The 21,138-nt window shown below is 50.8% G+C and overlaps 1 protein-coding gene across 1 annotated transcript in view; it reads left to right on the forward strand.

Moving 5' to 3' along the window:
• The window catches only part of GRIK3 (glutamate ionotropic receptor kainate type subunit 3), a 251,143-nt gene extending 230,445 nt beyond the window's left edge, over positions 1-20,698 (forward strand). The window contains exons 14-16 of the mRNA XM_019957819.2: positions 6,973-7,195; positions 7,709-7,959; positions 13,924-20,698. Coding sequence (XP_019813378.2) covers positions 6,973-7,195; positions 7,709-7,959; positions 13,924-14,118 — 669 coding nt within the window. The 3' untranslated portion in view covers positions 14,119-20,698. The remainder of the gene's footprint in view (positions 1-6,972; positions 7,196-7,708; positions 7,960-13,923) is intronic.
• Positions 20,699-21,138: the final 440 nt, after the last annotated feature.

Raw genomic sequence — 21,138 nt, forward strand, 5'->3', positions numbered from 1 at the left:
ATTAGGAGATAAAAAAGGAGGCCTTTGAAAGTGCTGTTTGGCTGTAAAAATATGTAGGCAAAAATGTAAAGGAGTATGTGGGGAAAGCGTGTTCTCGGCAGGGAGGGCTGGGGAGCTTTGAAGACAGAGGGTGTCGGAAGGCAGCTTCTGCAAGGATTTAGCCCTCTTTGGTCTTGCGGTAGGAGAGACATCACACGTGGGAGAGACTGTGTGTGAGCCACAGCTGCTTAGGAAAGCGACAGAGCTGGGGACCAAGACTTCCAGGCTCCCAGGGTCCCTGGCACCATCAGGCCCCACTGAGGGTATAGTGTCGCCCCATCCTAGCAACTGAGTCTGGAAGGTGCCTGGAGAGGCCGTCCAGTCCAACTCCCACCTTCCAGTTGCTCAACAGACTCTGCCCTGGGCTGGAAGTCTCAGGAGGGTGCTCCCGAGATCCACCTCTAATTCCTCCTGAGCTGACTGCTGGCCTCTCTGATGGCACTTAGCAGAAGCAGAATAGGACAGAAATTCAGTGACCAGGCAGAATTGGGTGTGGTGCAGCCTGGCACAGTCAAGTCACATCAGTCTTAGAGTCAGACAGACCAGGACTTGAGTCTTGGCTGTTGTCTCTGCTGGGTGACCATGGGGAAGTCACTTTATTCCTTTGAGCTTCAGTCTGCTCACCTGGATGATGGATTCTGAGTCCCACTGTGCCGCAAGGAGATTCAATGAACTACCGTGTATACAGTGGTTAGACCAGGGCCAGGCACACAGAGGCAAAGGCTTTCTTCCCTGATGTCCCTCCGTATGGCTGACCCAGAAGATGGACAAACTGGCTGGCTCCTTTTCTCCTTTTTCCCTGTAGTCCCCTCCTGAGGAAAACAGGAGCCCCCTGGAGAAACCACAGCCAGTAGACACCTGGAGAACCTCTCATCTTCCAGGTCCCTCCAGATTAGGTCCAGGGGGCATTGTGGAGGAGATTGGTGCCTCTGTCACAGGTTGGCTGTGTACCTCTGCGCAGAGCCGAGCACTTCAGGGGAGCCCAGAAGCCCTCAGAATAGAAGAGACACTGAGCAGGTGGCCCGAGGGGCAGCAACAGGTGCAGGGTCGGCCCGAAGATGATGGGATGTTATTGAGAATGACTCGGTTACTGGTGAGCTCTCTGTGCCTCGGTTTTCTCACTTATGAAATGGGTATAACAATGATACTCCCCTCCCTCCATAGAGGTGATTCTTGAGAAGATTAAATGGGATAATTTATATAAGCAACTTCGAACCATACCTGACACAGGATATACATGCAATGAATGTCAGCTCTTTTTGTTGTTTATTTTCGGTGATACACAGCCCTGTTGAGCCCACAGATATGATTTTAGGGGCCAGATATTTCTTACATATATTATTTAGTGATCAGCATTTTAAAATAGGGAGACTTTTGCATTAAAAAGTCACATATCCAGCTTCTTGAAAACATGAAAGATGGAGTATCCCTGAACCAGCGCTCATGCAGAGAGACAGATTGTTGGGAGCCAGGAGGGCACTCGCCCTCTCAGCTTACCAGAACTCCATTCAGCCGTCTTGACGTATTTACAGTATCCCTGCCTGGACCCTGTCAGCCCTGGAGTTTTCTACCACTGAGTCTTACGTCATTTCATTTCTATAGGAACTCTGCACTCTAGAAATTATTATCCCCAATTTCTGGATGAGAAAACCAAGCCTTAAAGAGAATTAAGGAGGCTTAAAAAGATAGAATGATGCCAGCCATTTATCAAGCACATCCTAGGAACTTAGCTCTATGCTAAGTGTATCCCTGTTTTACCCATGTGGAAAGGGAAGCTCAGAGATGTAACATCACTTGCCTGTGGTCACAGAAGGAGTTGGCATTTGAACCCAGGTAAGTGTGACACCAGAGTCCGTGCAGTGGGGCCAACCTCTCCCATTACCTCCATCCCCCGCCTGTAGCCCTCACCTCCTCACTCTCCCTACAGGAGCCAGTCTGCAACCCTTACCTCCTGACTCTCCCCTGCACAGGCCATCCTCAGGGCCTCATGCAGTCTGTAGAAGCAGCTGCTAGGCCAAAGGATCAGCAAGTCTGTGCTGGGAAGGTGGGCAGAGGTGGGGGCCTCAAGAAGCCCCCTGATGCCCATGAAAATAACCCAAGAGACATGATGCTCGAGTATGTGGATCCAATAAGGCCAAAGACTCCACATCCAGGGATAAGAAAGCCAATTAATCTGGGAAAAGGTCTCCTCTCCAGTATGGAAAATACCCGAGGTCTCGCATGGAATCACATTGCCACTGCCTCCCCGCATACATTCCCTGAGATTCAGTTCCCTTTGGAATTGATTTATGTTTATATATATATATATATACCTATATACATTTTCTTGTACAGAAATGTTAAATTCTCAAGATTAAATATCTTCAGTTGGGGAAAATCAATTTACTTCTTTGAGAAGGCTAGAATTGAAAGTCATGAGCCTGAAACTTACTTTCTTGCCAATTTCACTGATAAAAAAAGCCTCTCCGTCCTGGCGTGTCGCCCTGTATCAGCTGCTCCAAACGATTCCATTAATTGATTGGGTGACTGGCCCTGAAACAGCGCTTCTTAAGGTTCCCACTGGAGCTGGGGGACAGGCAGGATTGCATTGGAGCCATAGTGATGTGGGACCTCCCCTGGGGTGGTCACTACTTGGGCCAGTGATGGAACTCGGACCGCTGGTGACCCGGCCCAGGAAGGTGGGAGAGGGGCTGAGATTCCAGGAAGGGCCCTGGCTGTAACCCTCCCTGCCTCAGAGGTACCAGAAGGAAGTTTCTCAGGGATGTACTCGGAATCATGGAATATCACTTAAGGACGGGACAGAATCTAAGGGGAATTAGAAACCATGAATGGGTTTTGTGGAAAATGGGGATCCCAAGATATGAGACAACACAGGGGCTGGCCTTTCTGGGGAGGCAGGTTTCGGGCTCATCTGCCTGCAGGTGATGGAGATAGTGAATTTGTTGACATGGAGCCAGGAGAGCAGGAACTATGGAAATCAGTATCACAGCCAGCTTCCCGCTCTATTGTTACTTTTCACCTGAACTGGCCCAAGTTCTCCGGTGTCCTTTCCCATCGTCCTCATCCTGGTCCTTTACCTGCTGCAGGCGTCTCTCCTCAAAGCCCATCAGCCCCAATACCAGTCCCTCCCCACTCCAGCCTCCAATGGGAATTTCTGTCTACATTTATGATGGGGTGCTCCTGGGAAGAGCATATGTTTTGATGTCTGGCAGGCCTGTGTATAGGAGGAACTAGGTGTTGGGGTGTTAAGGAAGAGGATTCAGGGAAGGGTTTCCAGAAACAGAAGTTCATCCCCTCTGACACAGAGGGAATGGGACAAGGCTCCCAGAATGGTTCATTGTCAAGTTACTGATGGCTAGTTGTGGGGAGAATGAGTGGGTAAGCTGGGTGAGGAGCAGAGATGGCGGGATGGTTGGTGATGGGTAGGTGGACAAGAGAATGGGTGGGTATTGGATGGATGGATAAATAGGTAAAAGACTGGGTGGATAGTTGCATAGTTAGTAGAATGAACTGGTGTGTAGATAGTGTGAGAGGATAGGTGAGAATACAAACATGACAAAAAGAGAATAGATGGGCGGTGGATGGGTGGGTGGATGGATATGTAGATGGAAGGATAGATAGTTGGATGGATGGACACATTGGGAGATAGAAGGGGAGCCCTGATGGCCTCAGCCACTCCTAATTCCCACCTCTAGGAGAAGAAGGAGAATTTGGAAGGCAGGAGGGACTGGGATGGAAAAGGAGTTGAGGTGCTAAAATCACTGATGAGAGAATAGTATTTAGTTTTTATATATCTCAGGCTTCCCTGGTAGCTCAGGTGGTAAAGAATCTGCCTGCAACGTGGGAGACCTGGGTTCAATCCCTGGGTTGGGAAGATCCCCTGGAAGAGGGCATAGCAACCCACTCTAGTATTCTTGCCTGGAGAATCCCATGGACAGAAGAGCCCAATGGGCTACAGTCTATGGGATTGGAAAAGAGCTGGACACGACTTAGCAACTAAACAACAACAACAAACCAAGAAAGCAGAGTGCCTGAGGCCGTGTGTCCCTGGGAAGCAGGAATGACTGGACTTGGATAATCTTATTAGAGGAATAGTTGCAACTGATTATCTGAGAAAGCGACTATATTGGGAATAAAAGCAGCTTGTGTCAGCATGTGTGTAAGAGAGTATATCAGTTACCTGCTGCTACATAACAAATTACCCCAAACTTAGTGTCTTAAAACAACAATATTATGATCTCTCAGTCTGTGGGTCAGGAATCAGCACAGCATAGCTGGGTCGTCTGCAAAGGGCCTCTCACAGGCCAGGATCCATGTGGTGGCTAACGCTGCACCTCCAGGTCCAGCTTTCAAACTCACTCAAGTAATAGTTGGCAGCCTTCAGTTCCCCCAGGCTGTTGGACTGAGGGCTTCCGTCTCCCCACTGACTGTTGGCTAGAGGCTGCCCTCTGATCCTTGTCATGTGGACCTCTCCACGGGGCAGCTCACAGCATAGCAGTGAGCTTCCATCAGAGCAGCAAGCCAGAGAGAGTACAAGCAAGGCAGAAGTCAGCCTCTCCTGTAACTTAATCTCAGATGTGAGATTTCCCATCACTCGTGGAAAAAGTGAAAGTGAAAGTCGCTCAGTCGTGTCTAACTCTTTGCGACCCCATGGACTGTAAAGTCCATGGAATTCTCCAGGCCAGAATACTGCATTGGGTAACCTTTCCCTTCTCCAGGGAATCTTCCCAACCCAGGGATGGAAACCCGGTCTCCCGCATTGCGGGCAGATTCTTTACCAGCTGAGCCACAAGGGATGCCCAAGAATAGGGGAGTGGTAGCCTATCCCTTCTCTAGCAAACCTTCCTGACCCAGGAATCAAACCGAGGTCTCCTGCAGTACAGGCAGATTCTTTACCAGCTGAGCTATCAGGGAAGCCCATCACTCCTGGGGAGCAGGGGTTAAAAGCAAGTCACTGGGCCCAGCCCACACTGCAGGGGAAGGGATCTCACCAGGGTGTGAATCCCAGGGACAGCGATCATTGGAGCCAGTTTGAAGCTTCAGACTATGAGAATCTGGGCAGGAAAAGGGACAGAGTTAGAGCAGACCCGAGGGAAAAGCTGGAGGGGGCAGAGTCTGTGTAGCAGAAGTTATCTAGAAAATAAGAGATGTCTGGAGAGTCCAAAGAGCTGAAAATCAGGAATGTTCTTAAGGGCAAGAGCAGTTAAGTGTGGGGTTGGGGTGGGGAGCATCTGGGGCTACAGGAGGATGAAAAAGTTGAGGAGCAGGAATAGCTGATCATGGGACAGGCTGAGGATAGGCAGGAGTGGGATCAGCCAGCTTGCTGCTCCAGTGGAACCCACTGAGGGGCTCCAGGCATCTGAGCCCTCCCAGACCTTCGGCTTCAGGGCAGATAAACTTGCAGGAGGAGAGTGTCTGTGAAGGTGCCCTCAGACCCTATGCCCAAAGGCGGCATCACTGGCACTCAAGAGATTCTGGGCTCAGGTGGAATCTCGAGTGAGGCGCTGCCTGCTGCTCTGGGGCTCCCTCCTCCCCAGGCACTTTTGGAGAGACAGCCCTTAAAACTAGGAGGCACCTGGAGAGTCGAAGGTCCACTGTCCTCCCAGCCCCCTCCCCCACCACTCCTGACAGTCACAGCTTCTCCCTTCTCCCCAGCCCCACACCAGCCTCTTGGAGCACACTCATGCCATCACGCACCCCGGAAATGGGCCAGGTGCCAGTCAGACAGGCCGATATCACAGACAGGCACAGCCAGACTCAGAAAAAGCCAGGGACAGTGGGGACTGCAGAGCCACCTGCTCCCCTGGGATGCATGGAGGGCTGATCCCTGCTGGGAGCAGGCAGCCGGCAGACATTAAGATCCCAAGAAATCTCATGAAGGTATGCACCTTGTTCTGCCCAGTCCTTTCCGGCAGCAAGAGACACTGAACCTCTCCTGGCCCCAGGCCCTCCCTGAGTTCCCCCAGCTGGGGATCAAGCACAACAGTCCACACACCAGCCTGTTCTCAAGGATGCTGGTTCCACCAAGGCAGCAGCATCCAGCCCGGGACACCCTGGAACCAGAGGGTGAGGGGGTGTCCAGACTACCTGCTCTGACTACCCCTACTCTCCTGCCCTCTCAGCAATTCTTACCCTGCTTCTTTTTCACTATATTGATGGAGAACAAACAGGAACCCTTGCCTGAGACAAACGTTCCCCAGGAACATGGTGCATAAGAGGGACTGCTTGAAGTGGGAGTAGGGGGCCCAGAATCCACCGAGCTTTGCCCTCCTCAGCATCCACCCACCTTCCCGGCCACCCTCACAGCGGTTTCTAAGAGGCAGGGAAGCTCAGTGGTTAGGAGCATGGACTCTGGAGTCAGATAGCCCGGTTTTGCCAGTTTGTGTCTGAGTAAATCAGGCAAATTGAGGCACAGCTAAACTCCATTCTCTTATCTGTAAACTGGAGCTAGTGATAGTACTGGGTTGGCCGAAAAGTTCATTTGGGTTTTTCCATAAGATGCCATGGAAAAACCAAAACAAAATTTTGGCCAACCCATACCTGCCCCCTCTGACTATGGGGAAGAATCAGTGAGTTCATGCAGGTAAAGCACTTGGAACATGACCTACATGTGTTTAATTGTTTAATAAATCTTAGAGAAATAAATTTTTAAAGAAAAGCCTGAAGACCTCTTGTGCCACAGCAAAGAGTCAAGGGTTTCCATGTGGGTGGACCTGAGTCTGACTCTCAGCTTTACGATCAGATGCCACGTGTTTGAGGACATACCCTCCCAGGGCCTCAGTTTCCACATCTGAGCAGTGGGTGGAACTCACTCACTCTAAGGACTGTGCACAGGATTCAGTGACCCAGGCCCTGCTGAGAGTGAGCAGTGCCTGGCCCCTGTGTGGTCAGTAACTGTGTGTGCATCACCCCCACTGCTTCCCCGTGGCCCAGAAATCCAAGATCTCCACCTTCGAGAAGATGTGGGCCTTCATGAGCAGCAAACCTTCGGCGCTGGTGAAGAACAACGAGGAGGGCATCCAGCGGACGCTGACGGCCGACTACGCGCTGCTCATGGAATCGACCACCATCGAGTACGTCACTCAGAGGAACTGCAACCTCACCCAGATCGGGGGCCTCATCGACTCCAAGGGCTATGGCATCGGCACGCCCATGGGTGAGCACAGGGGCTGCAGACAGGAGGGCGGCAGGGGACAGAGGTGGGCAAGACCCCCAGGTTCACTCTTGCACACACGTGGCCTCCCACTCCCTCTCTCAGATCACCCCCTGAGCCTTGAAAGGGCTCAGCCCAGAAACAAAACGGCAGAGTCATAAGCCTCATGTGGTCAGCGCAGGCCTGAGCAGAGGAGACCCGGGAGCAGACACAGAGATGGGGGTCAGTTAAGGTCTTGCCTCCTCTCTCTGACTTCATCCCTGCTGAGGCAGCTCAGATACACTGGGCCTTCCAGAGGCCTGCGGGGACAGGGATTCATAGTCAAGACTCTCCACCCTGGATCCGTGGAGACACCATTGATGAATTAAAAGAGGGGCCTCCTGGCACTGGGGGTCCCCTTCGGAAGAGTGTGCTGAGAGGGCTAGTGACAGTGGCTAGCCCCTGCCAGGGTGTTGGCGGGGGCGCACAGACGGGCTGAAGGCCACTGATGGCCAGGGCCCCCTCTCCCCCACCCAGGCTCCCCGTACCGGGACAAGATCACCATTGCCATCCTGCAGCTCCAGGAGGAGGACAAGCTGCACATCATGAAGGAGAAGTGGTGGCGGGGCAGCGGGTGTCCCGAGGAGGAAAACAAAGAGGCCAGCGCCCTGGGCATCCAGAAGATCGGGGGCATCTTTATCGTCCTCGCTGCCGGGCTGGTCCTGTCTGTGCTGGTGGCTGTGGGCGAGTTTGTGTACAAGCTCCGCAAGACCGCAGAGCGAGAGCAGGTAAACCTCCAAGAACTGGAGCGGGCCTGGGGAAGGTACGGAACAGATCAGGGGCCACACTGGCTTCACACTCCTTAGGTGCCAGGGGCAAGGTGGTGTCCGATCCCACCCCTCCCCCCATAGCCCACTCTGCGTCCCATTCTCCAGGAAGCCCTACCAGCCCCATTCTGCATGCTTTCCCATCATGCTGGCTCCATGCCAGGCCATGCCCATCATCCCCAGCTGGACCACACACTAGCCTGGTCGGGTCTTCCTGCCTCCTCTCTTTCTCTCCACCAGCTGCTTTCCATACAGCAGCCAGTGCCCTGTTTAAAACTTAATTCGAACTATGTCGTTCCCCTGCATAAACCCCTCTAGGGTAATTGTGGATGCTTCGTGATGCTTACATAGGGGTTCATTATACTGTTCTCTTCACTTCTGCATATTTTTGGAAATTTCCATAATCAAAAGTTTAACAGAGAAAAAGAGTTAAGAGGGTTAACCCAAGCTTGCTAGGTTCACCCCCTCTGATTAATTCACGTGTGGTTGGGCAGTGGTTCTGGGTCCCAGTAGCAAATTAGAATCACAGGGAGAAAGTGTTTTAAGTGCTAATACCCTGGCCTCACTCCCAGAGACTATGTTTTAATTAGTCTGTGGTGGCCCCTGGGAATGGCTTCTTAAGAAAGTGTACGGAGTGATTTGAATGTGTACCTTGAGTGGAGGGCCAGTGGTCTGTGGGGAAGCTCTTCTCACAGGGAAGTTGAAAAGGAGACAGGACAAGTGTGGAAGGAGATTGCAGTTAAGTCTTCTGTATAAGATGCACTTACACATCCACCCAAAATTCAGTGGAGTCGTTTCTAATCAGTAAGCCAGAGTGAGCAAAGAGGAAGGGCAAAGATAATTCTTGGTGTTCAAGTTCTCACAGGTGTGAGAAAAGGGACATGTTACCACATTGCTCAGGAGGAGTCCAAGAGTGTAAGTTTCTGGAAGGTAACTCTGCAGTATGGCCAGAGTCTTTAAAGGAGGCTACATGTTTTGATCAGTCAATTTCTACTTTTAGAAATGTACCCAATGGAAGTGGCCAAAACATGTGCAATTTTATTGACAAGAATGTTCATTGACGTGTTCATTGTAATGTGAAAAAAAAATGCGAGAAAACCTAAATGTTCAATAATTGGGAATGGTTTTAAAAATTATGATTCATCTAAGAAGAACAATCAAATCCTTTAGGTTACATTAGAATTACATTACAATTGAAATGCGCTCCAAATTCCACTAAAAAGCCTACAGGATCTAGTCCTTACCCACCTCTCCAGCTTCCTCTTTCCCACTCTCCCCTCTCTTACTCTGCTCCACACACACTGGCCACGTTTTTAGTCCCTAACCAGCCAAGCACATTTCTGCCTTAGGGCCTTTGCACATGCTGTTCCAGCACCCTGCACTGTGCTTCTCCCAGAGCCCCATATTCTTAGAGTCTTCTGGTCATCAGCTGAAGCTCAAGTAGTCTTTCCCACCTATCCCCACTCCCCACCCAACTCTATCCCATTTCAATGCTTTATTCTCTTAATAGTTATCTCTTTCTGAAACTATTTATTTGTTCACATGTATATTATCTGTTTCTATCCCATCATCAGTGTTCCCTGAGCGCTAGGACCTTGTCTGTATTTTTCACTGCTCTGTTCCTAACACCTAGAACATCAGTGCCTGGCACAGAGTTCAGCTCAGTTCAGTTCAGTCGCTCAGTCATGTCCAACTCTTTGTGACCCCATGGACTGCAGCACACCAGGCCTCCCTGTCCTTCACCAACCCCAGAGTTTACTCAAACTCATGGCCATTGAGTCAGTGATGCCATCCGATCATCTCATCCTTTGTCATCCCCTTCTCCTCCCGCCTTCAATCTTTCCCAGCATCAGGGTCTTTTCAAATGAGTCAGTTCTTCGTATCAGGTGGCCAAAGCACTGGAGTTTCAGCTTCAACATCAATCCTTCCAATGACTATTCAGGACTGATTTCCTTTAGGATGGACTGGTTGGATCTCCTTGCAGTCCAAGGGACTTTCAAGAGTCCAACAGTTCAAAAACATCAATTCTTCAGCGCTCAGCTTTCTTTATAGTCCAACTCTCACATCCATACATGACCACTGGAAAAACCATAGCTTTGACTAGACGGACCTTTGTTGACAAAGTAATGTCTCTGGTTTTTAATGTACTGTCCAGGTTGGTCATAGCTTTTCTTTCAAGGAGCAAGCATCTTTTAATTTCATGGCTGCAGTCACCATCTGCAGTGATTTTGGAGCCCAAAAAGAAAAGTCGGACACTGTTTCCACTGTTTCCCCATCTATTTGCCATGAAGCGATGGGACCAGATGCCATGGATCTTAGTTTTCTGAATGTTGAGCTTTAAGCCCACTTTTTCACTCTCCTCTTTCACTTTCATCAAGAGGCTCTTTAGTTCTTCTTCACTTTCTGCCATAAGGGTGGTGCTATCTGCATATCTGAGGTTCTTGATATTTCTCCTGGCAATCTTGATTCCAGCTTGTGCTTCATCCAGCCCAGTAATTCTCATGATGTACTCTGCATATAAGTTAAATAAGCAGGGTGACAATATACAGCCTTGACGTACTCCTTTTCCTATTTGGAACCAGTCTGTTGTTTCATGTCCAGTTCTAACTGTTGCTTCCTGACCTGCATACAGATTTCTCAAGAAGCAGGTTGGGTGGTCTGGTATTCCCATCTCTTTAAGAATCTTCCACAGTTTGTTGCGATCCACGCAGTCAAAGGCTTTGGTGTAGTCAATAAAGCAGAAATAGATGTTTTTCTGGAATCCTCTTGCTTTTATCAATGATCCAACAGATGTTGGCAATTTGATCTCTGGTTCCTCTGCCTTTTCTAAATCCAGCTTGAACATCTGGAAGTTCACGGTTCACATACTGTTGAAGCCTGGCTTGGAGAATTTTAAGCATTTCTTTACTAGAGTATGAGATGAGTACAATTGTGCGGTAGTTTGAGCATTCTTTTGCATTGCCTTTCTTTGGGATTGGAATGAAAACTGACCTTTTCCAGTCCTGTGGCCACTGCTGAGTTTTCCAAATTTGCTGGCATATTGAGTGCAGCACTTTCACAGCATCATCTTTCAGGATTTGAAATAGCTCAACTGGAATTCCATCACCTCCACTAGCTTTGTTCGTAGTGATGCTTCCTAAGGCCCACTTGACTTTGCACTCCAGGATGTCAGGCTCTAGGTGAGTGATCACACCATTGTGGTTATCTGGGTCATGAAGATCTTTTTTGTACAGTTCTTCTGTGTATTCTTGTCACCTCTTCTTAATATCTTCTGCTTCTGTTAGGTCCATACCATTTCTGTCCTTTTTTGTGCCCATCTTTGCATGAAATATTCCCTTGGTATCCCTAATTTTCTTGAAGAGATCTCTAGTCTTTCCCATTCTATTGTTTTCCTCTATTTCTTTGCATTGATCACTGAGGAAGACTTTCTTATCTCTCCTTGTTATTCTTTGGAACTCTGCATTCAAATAGGTATATCTTTCCTTTTCTCCTTTGCTTTTCATTTCTCTTCTACTCACAGCTATTTGTAAGGCCTCATCAGACAACCATTGCCTTTTTGCATTTCTTTTTCTTGGGGATGGTCTTGATCCCTGTCTCCTGTACAATGTCATGAACCTCCGTCCATAGTTCTTCAGGTACTCTGTCTATCATATCTAATTCCTTGAATCTGTTTCTCACTTCCACTGTATAATCATTAAGGGATTTGACTTAGGTCGTACCTGAATGGTCTAGTGGTTTTCCCTACTTTCTTCAATTTAAGTCTGAATTTGGCAATAAGAAGTTCATGATCTGAGCCACAGTCAGATCCTAGTCTTGTTTTTGCTGACTGTATAGGGCTTCTCCATCTTTGGCTGCAAAGAATATAATCAATCTGATTTCAGTGTTGACCATCTGGTGATATCCATGTGTAGAGTCGTCTCTTGTGTTGTTGGAAGAGGGTGTTTGCTATGACCAGTGTGTTCTCTTGGCAAAACTCTATTAGCCTTTGCCCTGCTTCATTCCGTATTCCAAGGCCAAATTTGCCTGTTACTCCAGATGTTTCTTGACTTCCTACTTTTGCATTCCAGTTACCTATATTGAAAAGGACATCTTTTGGGGGTGTTAGTTCTAGAAGGTCTTGTAGGTCTTCATAGAACCATTCAACTTCAGCTTCTTAAGCATTACTGGTCAGGGCTTGGATTACCGTGATACTGAATGCTTTGCCTTGGAAATGAACAGAGATCATTCTGTCGTTTTTGATACTGCATCCAAGTACTTCATTGGACTCTTTTGTTGATCATGATGGCTACTCCATTTCTTCGAAGGGATTCTTGCCCACAGTAGGAGATATGATGGTCATCTGAGTTAAATTCACCCATTCCAGTCCATCTTAGTTCACTGATTCCTAGAATGTTGACGTTCACTCTTGCCATCTCCTGTTTGACCACTTCCAATTTGCCTTGATTCATGGACCCAACATTCCAGGTTCCTATGCAATATTGCTCTTTACAGCATCGGACTTTACTTCTATCATCAGTCACATCCACAACTGGGTGTTGTGTTTGCTTTGGCTCCATCTCTTCATTATTTCTGGAATTATTTCTCCTCTGATCTCCAGTAGAATATTGGGCACCTACTGAACTGGGGAGTTCATCTTTCAGTGTCACATGGACTACAGCCTTGTATAACTCAATGAAACTATGAGCCATGCTGTGTAGGGCCACCCAAAACAGACAGATCATGGTGGAGAGTTCTGACAAAACATGATCCACTGGAGAAGGGAATGGCAAACCACTTCAGTATTCTTGCCTTGAGAACCCCACGAACAGTATAAACAGTATGAAAATGGCACAGAGTAGGTCTCGGTAAATAGTTGCAGAATGAAGAGGGGAGGAAAGGAGGGAAGATGTCCTGCATTTAGTGGAGGAACAAGAGGAAGCTTGGTGAGGTCACACGGAGGGTAAGAGACAGAATTCAAAGCCAAGTCCTCGTTCCCCAGTACCATATGACCTAACTACAACCTATCTGAGTGCTGATGCCCAGGCCTCCCCGGGCAAGTTGAGGCATTGACAGCCTGCTGCCTTCTCGACAAGGCATGGGACAGCCTCTGGCAGCTGGTCTCGTAGAAGCCACTGCCATCAGATACCTGTGGGCAGTGCTGCACTTGAGCTGTCCCTCTTGGATGCCCACAGGGACCCAAGCCAGCAAAAGCCCTACAGGGACTGCCTTCCCAGTGAGAAATCTGTACTAGACTTTCCTGAATGGGAGCAAAGTGACTCCTCCCTTCAATGGGAACCCCTTTCACAGAGGTTATCCATATATTCATCAAGTGTTTCTTAAGCCCTGACTCTGAGCCAGGCCTAGAGCTGGAGGCTGGGCTCATAGGATGAAACTGCTGGTTCCTGCCCTCAGAAGCTAGTGGAGAAAAGTCAGGCAGGTGAACTACTCAGACTTTAATGTGCATGCCAGTCAGAACCACAGTTTGTTCATCAGTAAAATGGGGCTAAGATGATATCACCTTAGATTCCAAACAAGGACGTGATGCTTTCTGGGCTGCTCTCCAAACTACCTGGGCTTCCCTAGTGGTTCAGTGGTAAAGAACCCACCTGCCAATGCAAGAAATGCAGTTCAATCCCTGGGTTGGAAAGATCCCCTGGAGAAGGAAATGGCAACCCACTCCAGTATTCTTGCCCAGGAAATCCCATGGACAGAGGAGCCTGGCAGTCTACAATCCATGCGGTTGCAGAAGAGTTGGACACAACTTAGCGACTAAACAACAGCAACTCACACTAATCACCTTGCAGGGGGCAGAGGGCAGGTGGCGTAAAGGTGTGAAGGAAACCTGGAGGCCTTAGCACAGGCTCTGGGAGGAAGGGGAGGAGTTGGCTGGAGTTCCATGGCCGGGCCTCACCCCTGTGCTCCTTTCCCTCCCACCCCCGACCCCAGCGTTCCTTCTGCAGCACTGTGGCTGACGAGATCCGCTTCTCCCTTACCTGCCAGCGTCGGGTCAAGCACAAGCCACAGCCTCCCATGATGGTCAAGACTGATGCCGTCATCAACATGCACACATTCAACGATCGCCGGCTTCCAGGCAAAGACAGCATGACCTGCAGCACATCATTGGCCCCCGTGTTCCCCTAGGCACAGGTGGGGTGGGGACCGCCGGCCTGGGGGCAGGGTGGAGGAAAGCAAAGGAGACTGGAAGAACATCCCCAAGCCCCACACTGGACTTGGGGACCAGAGCTGCTGCCTGCCTGTTGGGCCAAGAGCCCTCTGCCCTTACCTACCAGGAAACCAGCAGGCCCCCAGGCCAGCTGCTTGGGCTTCACCCTCCTCTTGTTTCTTCTATGGGTTTCTAAAGCTGCCAGCCAAGACAGCCAAGGCCAAAGGAAGCACATGCCTCTCTCAGGCCAAATTCACCTGCCCCTCAACTCTCTTCTATAGTCAGAAGTTTCTACCATGGCCCTGCAGGGGCCAAAGAAAACAGGAAACAGCTCTCATGTTGCCGCTCCTTCCCCACGAGGGCAGGCCTCCTGGAACTTGACTATGAGACCAGAGACACAGACCTTGGGTACCGAAAAGGATGTTATCGTTTGGCTGCCGATGGGAGCTGAAGCTGGAGGACAGCCACCCCTCATGCCTGGTCGGAAGGAAGAACTCATCCCCCAGGGGCTGCTCACATGGTCCTCATCTCCTGGACTTGACACCACCCATGGTGGAACCCCTGTTTGGGCAAAGTTAAAGGCAGGAGCCTCGCAGGGAAAAAGAGGAGTTTGGAGTCTGGGAGAGAGGAGGATGCACAGAGAATGCCAATTTGAATTCTTCCGGACAATGTCCCAAAGGGTCCCGCTCCTCTAGAAGGTCTCTAGGAGTGGGAGAGTGGTCGGAGCAAATTCTCCGCCCTATTGTGACCGGAGGAGAAAGGACCCGCGGGATCTCTCGCAAAGGATGCCCGGAGACTCGGCCAGAGGAACAGTGGATTCCATGGAAATCCCACAGGCCCTTGAGCCATTGGATTTTATTTTGCTGGTTTCCAAGCTGTTTTCTAAACCCTGGTGGCATTAGGACGCTTGAGCTCTTTGCCATCTACTCTTCAGCAACTCCCCATTCCTGGCCAGTTGACCTTGACCGTTTTCTGTCATCATGGAAGGAGGAAAGTAGCCTAGATTGAAGTGAACATTGTCACCTTCCTCCAAGGAGGATCAAGTCCATGGCACAGGCTCACTTTGGGGTAGATGGGGAAAGCTGGATTGGGGGGCGCTTAAAGAACTCCATGCCTCCTGGACTTGTCAAACCTGAAGATGCCCCCCAGAGAAAGAAAATTTCCAGGGAGCAGAATAGCCTCCCTGGTAGAGGCCCCTGGAGTGGGAAGGCTGAAGCTGCCTCCTGGAGGATTAACCAAAGACCCCACACAGAGATACAAGGTTGTGGTGGCCCCTGGTCTCTTGTCCAGAGGAGCTGGGACCTTGTGGGGTTTGGGGGTTCAGCAGAGGAGGTGCAGCGAGGGGTGGGCCAGGTGATATGTGGGTTCCAGCCAGCTGGGACAGATACTCTAGGTCTGAGACGTAAGATTCTGGGAGGAGAATGAGACGTGGAGGGATTAGGAACAAAGTGTCCTTAAAGAGAGCATGATGAGGCCAGCAAGGCTGCCCATGGCCAAGGGCAGAGGGCAGGCTTTGTGCCAGGGAAAGGGGGCTGGAAATCTGTACAGAGACCAGGAGACAACAGCCACCCACCCCCTGCCACTCTTCTGCTTCTGCTTGGGACCCTGGTTAAGAAAAGAGCCACATTTAGGTCTCAAGAACCTTCTCAGCTGGGGTGAAGGGTAATCTCTAACTCTCCTCAGGAGTCCCAAAGCAGGAGAGCACAGTGGACGCATGTAATAACTATCGTCCCTTCTCCAAACTGGGCCAAACCAGCTGGTTCCCAGGGCCACAGCAGTTCTGACAGGCTGTGAGCACTGGAGGTGGGAGAAGAGGGATGGAATGCCACGTGGCCAACACGCATCATGATAGGAAAAGCCATGCTGTTGTGAGCTCCTGGATGTAGGAATGTATATGTGTCTGTGTGTGCGTGCACATATATGTGTATCTTCGTATGTCTGATCTTTGGGGGCTGGGCATGAAGGATAAATGAGGGCATGTAACAGAGTCCTGGGCATGCAATAATAGGAGAATCCTTTGGGTTCTGATATGTGTGTGTGTGCACGTGTGTGTGAATTTTGGGTGAAGGAGATAAATCTGGACAAGCAGCAGGACCCCATACATGTAAAAACAGGAGAAGCCATGCCATATTGGGGTTCTGGTGAGTATACATATGTATACATATGTGAACAACTGTGTATGCTTGTGTGTGTGTGTGTGTGTGTGTGCGCGCGCTTTTGTGCACCTAATGGCAGAGGGTGGAGGACAAGATAAAATATGTTTTAATGGAGAAGCTACTGCTGCTGCTAAGTTGCTTGAGTCATGTCCGACTCTGTGCGACCCCATAGACGCCAGCCCACCAGGCTCCCCCGTCCCTGGGATTCTCCAAGCAAGAACACTGGAGTGGGTTGCCATTTCCTTCTCCAATGCATGAAAGTGAAAAGTGAAAGTGAAGTCACTCAGTTGTGTCCGACTCTTCGCAACCCCATGGACTGCAGCCCACCAGGCTCCTCTGTCCATGGGATTTTCCAGGCAAGAGTACTGGAGTGGGGTGCCATTGCCTTCTCCAATGGAGAAGCTAAATAAGTTTAAATGGAGAAGCCATGTCATCCAGGGGTCTGTCTATGAGCACGTGTGCATGTGTGTGTGCAGTGGAGGGAACTAGACCGGTGCACAGCACAAGGGAGTGCATGTTGTATGTGAGGAGCCACGTGGGCCTGGAGTTCATGTGTATGTGTTCACATATGTGTGTTCAAACGTGCACATATGTTCCAGCTCACAATAGGAGCAGAGATGGACAATCAGGAAGGGAACTAGAGTCTGGGTAGACTTCTGCCATGGAGAGAGGTCATTTGTCACAAAGATTTGCTGAGATTACATAGGCCTGGGGAGACTGGCCAAGTAGGGAGGAAACTCTTTAGGGACCCACAGCTTGTGACTCCTTTGCTCTCTGTGGAGTGTCCTATTTGAAGGGAAAATGACTGTTTTGGGCAATTTCCAGATAACCAGATTCTGATGAAGGTATTTGCCAATTTTTTCTCACCAATCACAGACATGAGCCACTCTCTTTCTTTATCTGGTCTACTTTCATAGCACACGCCCATGTCCATGTTCGTATTACACACTCGACCGTGTGTGTGCTTTTGTGTGTGACACGCCATGAACGTGTCATTTCTTCTGAGGCTATGCACATATATAGACTGTGATGGCAGGAAGACTAGGAGGTGGTGGGGTAGGAAGAACGTCATCAAAGGAGGGGAGGAAGGTGGAACTCAGTGGCACAATTCCATTAGGGAAATCCCCTGAAAGGGACTGAAAGTATTTCTCAAGTCCTACATGGAGATGGGAGGACACGCAGCCTGATATCGCCTTCCATTCGAGCCTTACGTCCGTGTGTGGATAATGGCTCCAACTCTGCCTGATGACCTGTGTTTGTCTCCGAGACCAGCCCAGCATTCAGAGTGCAGCGGAGGTCGCTTCTCTCGGAATGTGAGCTCTGTCCCAGGGGACGGAGGTGCTGCTGCGTCTTGGGGTGGGAGCCAGGGAACTATTCCCAGCGAGGTGGGCCAAGTGGAAATAACGTTCAGGCCCACCTGCCCGCGGGCGTGGATCTGAGCCATGGCGAGTGCGCGCCCACCTGCCCGCGGCGTGGATCTGAGCCATGGCGAGTGCGCGTGCGCACACACGGAGGCACTGAGTCATGGCAGCTCAACACTGGTTTGAATAGAGCGGAGGATGGGACTGGCCCAAGCAGGCACTGGACTGTTCCTGTCCAGCACATATCGGCCCTGAAGAGAAGAACACCCCTACCTTCCACCTCCATCCCCCACCCCAAAACGCCAGTGCCTCCCCTCAGCCTGCTCCAACTGGCCAGATTGAGGGGCAGCGCTGGATACACACACACCCTGCCAAGGCCCTGGGGGTGGGGCCACGAGGCCTCCTTTTCTCTCTCCCCTTGACCTGTTACTGGTCCATCTTCTGTGGACAGATAAGAAAAACCTGAGAACTTTGTCACCATTCAGTGGGCCCCACGCTGGGCGTGTGTCTCAAGACAGGTAAGGCCCCCTTGGCGAAGGGGCTGACTCTGAGTCTCTGAAGGGTGGGAGCACCTCCCCTGCTCACAGCCAAGACTCTGTCTCCACTAGCCGAGCCCACGGGTTCCCCACAAGGCCCCAGGCATGGGCAGAGGGCAAGTCCAGCCCTGGATGGAGGAGGGCTCTGGCAGTGGACAGAAGGCTCCACGTGGTTAGAAGTCACTCCCTCCCTAAGCCCCAGGAAAGCAGAAGTCAGACACAGGCACCCGCTCACCCAGAACAGTGGGAAGCTCCCTCCCCGACATCTCCCAGGTGGGCGTGCCATGTGTGGGCTGGCGGCTGTGGCTTCATCACTCAGCATGAAGCCCATCCCTTCCCAGACCCTTCCCAGCTCTCTGCTCCGGCCCACATCTCTGGTCCCATGTGGACAGTCATCTGGGAAGGCCTTAGCAATCTGGACAAACAGCTGTATGGACTTAACCTCTGAGATAGGCCCAGCCCCGTGGACAGACTCAAGAAGTACGCCCAGCTCTGTAGATGGGCCTCTGGACTAGACCCATCTGGAAAAGCCCCAGGCTGGGAGGACCCGTCTGGAACGGGCCCCAGTAGAAGGTCCTGCCCTCAGTCCTCCGGCCAGCCTGAATGGAGCCTTCCTCTCTGTCCTGGCTTTGCCCAGGAGATAGAAGTTCAGAGCTGAGGCCATACATGAAAGTCACAAAACTGTTTTTGGTAGAAGGTTAAAGTTCTGTACAGTATATATATGAATGTAAAAAGATATATATATATGCTGTATATATATATATATGCACAGTGTATATATGACCTGTAGCCCATGTGTACACGCACCCCTCCCCGCACGTCTGCACACAGAGTGTACATTACCCAGCCAGTGTGGGTGGGGACCAGGTGAGCGGCGGGGGCTGCAGCTGCAGAGTCTGGGATGGAGGCTGCTTGTGGCAGGGGCTGTGAAGAGCCCTGTGGGGGACGGGAAGGGCCCATGCACGTCAGAGCTGCAGAACCTGAGGAGCAAGGGAGAACCGAGGGGCTGGTGGATAGGCCTCCTGAGGACGACAGGAGTGGTCCAAGGGCCTTGTCTGCATCTGAGAGGCTCTGAGGATTCTCGGGCCTCTGTCTGGGGGGCAGTGTCGTACAGTACTGGGCTCCTGAACCAATATGACAGCTGCAGTCCCAAGGCAGTTAGCAGGGAGCTGGAAGGGCTGGGAAAGAGGGGGCCACTCGCTGGACCAGCTCTCAATACCTGTCTGCCCAGCCTCCAGGGATGCTCCACCTGGAATACCCTAGAAGGCTGGAGTATGGCAGAGGCCATTGTCTCACATTCTCAACCATACACAAAGACAACCCAGCTCCCAGCTAAGAAAAACTCTTTCAGGAGAACGGCCTCCTGGGTATTGCCAGCATGCCAGTCCAATATCCCAGCCCCTGTCTTCTAGAACAGACTTCAAATCACCCCACAGCATCTCTATTTTACAGATCAAAACTCTGAGGCCTCCAGATGTAAGAAAACAGCTGTGGACCCAGCAATTCCAGCCATGAGTTTGTCCCACCCCAGACAATCTCCCCAGCCCCATTTGACCGCAAGGTCAGCTGTCAGGGAGTGACAGGGGAGCCAGAGATGTGAGCAGAGCAGTGACAGGAGGTGAAAGAGGGGAAGCCCAGAAGGCAGTCTGAGCACAACCTCGTGCCATCTGTCTGCCCCCTCTCCCCTGCCACACCTCCCCTGCAGGGCAGTTGGCATAGAGCCTGGCCCCGCCCCTGCGGTACCTGCAGACCTCCGTCCCTACCACACTCGGATCCGTCTGTTCTTTCCCTTCTAACCCTTCAGCGAGTGGTTCGGCTCCATCACCGGCGAGAGCATCTCTGGACCACGTGGGAAAGGGTCTGGAGTGGGCTTCCGTGTGGTCAGCGGTCTGCCCTCTGCTTCAGCCCCATGCGTCAGACTGGTCTGCACTTAACTCTGGGTCTGCCTCTGTTTGGGGTCCTGACCGGAGCATACCAGAACCCAGCCTTCTGAGGATGGGCCTGTCCTGACTCCAGGACAGGAACAAGAGGCTCCAGGGGCCCCTTGCCACTGTGCTCCAAGCCCCCAGCTCACCTCTGCCTGGGCCAGCTTCCTGGCTGTGCCTCCCACGATGGGGACTTGGGTTCCCAGCCCCTTGGTGAAGCCCCAAAACAGCACCATGTGAGACCCCTGGCCTGTCCCACCACCCAGACCAGAGTGCCTGGACGCCCTCCCAATCCCACTAAACATAGTTCCCACACACTGGTCTCTGGGCCATTCAGGGGATGCCCTTTGTGGACATGCAGAATTTCTATGAATATAGTTTTTTGTAAACATTTTGTAACAATTTGGGTTTCATAGTAACTGTGTTACTTGCCAATCATTCTAGGCTGATGTAAATAAATTTCCAAACAAATCTGATTATTTTCCTTTTTAAGACACTGTGATATATCAAAGTGCACAGTTTGCTGTATGAAGTAATATGGTTTTAAATTTTAAATAAAGAAATGTTTCTAGAAAACAGGGCCCTCTTCAGATGCGTTTTCTGCTTCTCTTGTCTCTTTAGAACCAGAGGGTCCTGAAGTTGTGCCATCTTCACCCAAGGTGGACTGTGTCCTGGGCAGGGGCCCCTGGGGGTGAGCAGGTGGATGACTCCAGCCCAGGCTCCTGGTCCCCGTTTCAGATGTTTACATGGGACATCAGTATTGACATCATCTGACCTTCATCTTCCCTTCTCTTGGGCACATTCCTCTCCGTCTCCTCTCCATCCCATAGCTGCCTTCGAAGTTGCCACAACCCTGTGTAATCCTGTCCCTTTGGCAACAGCTGAGGAAGTGAGGTAAGCCTCTTATCCAGAGTTGGCCAATCAGAGGTTTTGCCTGAGCTTTTTCAAACTAGAAATTAGAGAGTGCTCAGTCGGTTACTCTTGGGTGATGGAAACTGTACACATAATAAAGGGTTCAGG

The sequence above is a fragment of the Bos indicus genome, chromosome 3 (genome assembly GCF_029378745.1).
Source record: "Bos indicus isolate NIAB-ARS_2022 breed Sahiwal x Tharparkar chromosome 3, NIAB-ARS_B.indTharparkar_mat_pri_1.0, whole genome shotgun sequence".
NCBI lineage: Eukaryota > Metazoa > Chordata > Mammalia > Artiodactyla > Bovidae > Bos > Bos indicus.